General features: G+C 37.6%; 1 protein-coding gene across 1 annotated transcript in view; it reads right to left on the reverse strand.

The window, feature by feature from the left end:
• ppp1r37 (protein phosphatase 1, regulatory subunit 37) overlaps window positions 1-1,756 on the reverse strand; it is a 45,441-nt gene that overhangs the window by 17,603 nt on the left and 26,082 nt on the right. The window contains exon 3 of the mRNA XM_016251689.1: window positions 477-522. Within this exon, the coding sequence (XP_016107175.1) occupies window positions 477-522 (46 nt within the window). The remainder of the gene's footprint in view (window positions 1-476; window positions 523-1,756) is intronic.

Consider the following 1,756-nt stretch of genomic DNA (forward strand, 5'->3'; position numbering starts at 1 on the left):
ACATACAGAATATTTGTTCACAAGACTTTTGAGGACTGGATGTGGTAGACTAGAGTTTTTGCTACAAAATGATGTGAAAATCACCCTGTTTACTCGCTCACAGAAAACAATATATTGATTTAACATTTGTAAAACATGTTTTGTGATAGAATGCCCTTATGCGAGGGAGTGAAATATAGAAATCTTTAGTAACATTATAAATGTCTTTGCTGAATTAGTATTAATCCCAATTTGGAATGGAGAAAAATAGAGTTTAGGCTTTTTTTTTTTTAACGCTGGTTCAAATGTTTAAAAATATTTTAAGATTAGACTTGTTTAAGCCTAACAAGGAAAAACTCACATTTCCAAGACTTTTCATTATTTGATTACATTTCTATGACAATCCCAAGACGGGAAATATACAATTTTAAAACTCCCTGAACTTTCAATGACCGTGCAGACACTGAACATTGTGATAAGGAGATTTTTTAGCTCACCTTTGAGTTCTAGGCACTCGTTTCGCTGTGTCAGGTCTTTTAAGTCCTATGGGGAAAAAAATAAGTAGAAAGAGTTTACTATTGAGAGATGAATATTATTGGACAGGTAGGTCATTAATATAACTCGTTTAAAAAGTGTGTGCGCACCTACACCTACAGACACAAGGATCAATAAATACGCTGACTAATACACTGTGTGTGTGTGTGTGTGTGTGTGTGTGTGTGTTGTAACATGTCTCTGGGTTACCCTACACACTGACAAACAAATGGACTAAGAGCTGAAAGCATGCCAGTATAAATGCTGAACTGATAGGTCTGAAGGCTGTGTAAACACTATGATGTCTGTGCTGTGAAGCACCAGGGAGCAGCGGCCCTAAACCTGTTCTGTGATCAGCAAAGACTTGGAAGCATTCAGAGACATTTAACGCTGCCATGCAAGCAGCATCTGACCCTGAGCTTCCTAGTGTGACTTCAATGAGCCTCGTGTTTCTGCTGTTACACAAGCCATCTCCGGTCATCTTTTCTCACCAATCACAGACAGCACTGCATTACAGGTGCATCTCGATAAATTAAGATAAAATGCTTGAAATGGTGTAATTACTTAGTTTGTCCAGCAGAACGCGCTCTATTGTTTGCTACTGGATGAAACGATTTAAAGCTTATGTCTATGGAAAACCATTGAAACTTTGAACGTCCATATCTCAGTAATGGCGTGGTGAATCCGCACCAAATTCGGGGGATCCCTTTAGCTCGAGGAACCCTCTCGAACGTGAATTGAGTGTACGTCTAGAGGCTCGCTTTCGAATGAGACCACCCGACCGTGAGTGCCCTGCGAAGTGGACTTCACATGAAATTCCGCCATGATTCCAGTTCCAAGGGAACGCACACGTTACATTCAAAGGGCACGAGACATGAATTTATATTGTATTTACAACGGTATATTATGTCACACTTCTCTAGTAAGTTTCGTCTGTGTGTGAAGACAGTAGAGCAAATCCGTGAATGTATGTTCCAAAGTGAAATAAACTTCAACGGAATAAAGTTGAATGGAATCGAATTGAATTAAAGTTGAATAAACTTCAACTTTACTGTTCAGTGCACTGATGTTAAGACTTATTTTGGATAATAAAGTTAAATTGTTAAATGCCCTGCCTCAATTACGTATCTATGTCACGCCATTGTAAGTGTTTGATCACCACATTTGAGTGATCATTGCAAAAAATTTGTATGTATATACTGTATTCTATATATATATATATATATATATATATATACATATA

Source organism: Sinocyclocheilus grahami, unplaced genomic scaffold (genome assembly GCF_001515645.1).
Source record: "Sinocyclocheilus grahami isolate Dianchi unplaced genomic scaffold, SAMN03320097.WGS_v1.1 scaffold1067.1, whole genome shotgun sequence".
NCBI classification, from domain to species: Eukaryota; Metazoa; Chordata; class Actinopteri; order Cypriniformes; family Cyprinidae; genus Sinocyclocheilus; species Sinocyclocheilus grahami.